This window comes from Artibeus jamaicensis, unplaced genomic scaffold (genome assembly GCF_021234435.1).
Source record: "Artibeus jamaicensis isolate MK-2021 breed Jamaican fruit bat unplaced genomic scaffold, CSHL_Jam_final scaffold_833, whole genome shotgun sequence".
In the NCBI taxonomy this organism is placed as follows: Eukaryota; Metazoa; Chordata; class Mammalia; order Chiroptera; family Phyllostomidae; genus Artibeus; species Artibeus jamaicensis.
In genome coordinates this window covers 5,934,282-5,936,348 of record NW_026522056.1, presented here as the reverse complement: position 1 = coordinate 5,936,348, position 2,067 = coordinate 5,934,282, and the positions used below count along the sequence as shown (strand labels likewise).

Sequence of the window (2,067 nt, the reverse complement as noted above, 5' to 3'; positions counted from 1 at the left end):
AGCTCTAAAACACAAGTGGTCAATGGATTAACCAAATGAATAGTCACATAACACAGAAGAATGGTAGGATTTTGGAGAGAAAAAGACTGGGGACCGTGTATCATGAGAGAGTACCAAGACTCAATCAGATGCAGTTGAGAGTGACAAGGGCAAAAAGAGAATATAATTAGACTCACAAAGGAGAGGGTCTTATAAGATGTGGGAGGAGAAATCATCTGGAGTAGGTTCTGGGTTTTGACACAAATATGCTCGATGACGTCCCAGGATGCTGGTCGGATCTATCCCAGAGGGAAGGCAAGAGTACAAGACAGCTCTGACAGTAATTATCCTAAGAAGTCAGGCTTCATTTATCATGTAGATCCAATTTTACAATTTACTTTTTATAGAGTAAATGGAAAAGAAATATGATGGTCAGGACTTCACAGAGGAAGTATCGTGAGTGGGAAAACCAATCCAAGCCAAAGCCTGATTTAAGCATCTCCATTCCTTTGAGGATGTCCAATTATATATTCAAAAGTCCGGTTACAAAAATCACATCCCACCCAGGCAATGAGGTCAGATACCATCACTGGGAGGAAACCTTGGACAAGCCCCAGCAGCTGTGCTGGCAGAAGAGACTTCAAGGACTCCAGGCCTGCAGCAGCACCGGACAACTGTTAAGTCCCTTCGATCTTAGCAAATCCTTGCAAAAACTTGTGCCTAACCACACAGTCGAGTCCCTGCCAGGTGTTCTCGCAGGTAGTCCTCATGACGGCTCCATGTCCCACCCTGCCGGGTCCTCACATTTGGCAGAGATGATTCCAGGAGCTGGTCTGGGTAACCCACAGCTCCACTGCAAACAATTCTTGGTGACTGAGAAAGATATCAGGAAACAGGAAAGGAAAATGAAGATGGCAAGAGAGAGACTGGCAATAGCGTTGATTGCAGACAGCATTGCTTGCAAGGCAGAGAAAATGAGGGACCAAGAGGGACATCCTGAAAAACGCTAGGAAAAAAAAATGAGAAGACAGTACAGGTGAAATAGAGCATGGCATTTAGTTAACATCTCTTTGCAGTGTCCATAATGTTTTCTTGCTTTGAGTTTTTTCTAAATGTACCAACACTGTTCTTTATTAAACTTCTTCATGTGACATAGAATATGTGCGCAGTGATTTTTTTGAGTTGAGAGATTTGGTTTCAGGTGAGGAGAGAAAGATCTTTCCTTTTCATGATATACTCTCATTTTTCTTTGCTATGTGTGTTCTTTGTATTTTAAAGTCAACAGAGAGTTATCAGTCATGAGATTATTTAGTGTTTTTCTTTCACAGTCACGGAGTAAAAACTCCCTAGTCAGAATGGATATTCTTGTTGTGTAATGTCCCAATAGATTCCAAAATAATATTTTATTAAAGAGCTTTTTTTGTATCTATGTTTTAAAATAAGATATCTACTTCTAGGTGTTACTTTTCTGCCCTTTGATGCATGTTAATTCAGAGTCGTGTATAATGAAATAGCAGACTTTCATTCATTTTTTTTAGATTTATGTGCATGTGAAATTTGATTCATGAAGGTTGACATGCCATTTGGGGTATCATAATAACATCAAGAGAGACTTTTTCAGCAACACTGCTCTAACATCAGCCACTGCTTGTTGGGATTTACCTGTTTGTTTGCCTGATCAAGTGTGTTGTATTATCAAGTCCTCTTTACCATACTAAATTTGTGTGCCATGTCTGTCAGCTTCTGAGAGTAAAGCGTTGAACGATAACACAGTATCTACGGTATTTTTATCTTCCCTAAAAATGAATTAATTTTGAGGATATTTTTTATTGAGTTTGCAGAGATAGGAAGGAAGAGAGAGAGAAAAACATCAATGTGGGACATCAATCGGTTGCCCCCCATATGCACCCCAATCAAGGATGGAACCCACAACCTTTTGGTTCATGGGATGACACTCCAACCAACTGATCCACCTGGCCAGGGCTGAATTGTTTTTTAATTTAATCTTCTCTCCCCTGTTCTCCCATGTGGTAACCATCTGGAATTTTAGTTAGAATGTATTCTAATATCTTATGTTAAAATTAATGC

At 39.8% G+C, this 2,067-nt stretch overlaps 1 protein-coding gene across 1 annotated transcript; it reads left to right on the top strand.

The window, feature by feature from the left end:
- Nucleotides 1-404: 404 nt before the first annotated feature.
- On the top strand, nucleotides 405-989 carry MBD3L1 (methyl-CpG binding domain protein 3 like 1). The gene has a single exon (XM_037142480.2). The coding sequence runs from the start codon at nucleotides 405-407 to the stop codon at nucleotides 987-989; it is 585 nt and encodes a 194-aa protein (XP_036998375.2).
- The last annotated feature ends 1,078 nt before the right edge of the window (nucleotides 990-2,067 follow it).

Coding starts and splice junctions, on each gene's coding strand:
- MBD3L1 (XM_037142480.2), top strand. CDS start 405: ATGATGGTCAGGACTTCACAGAGGAAGTATCGTGAGTGGGAAAACCAA.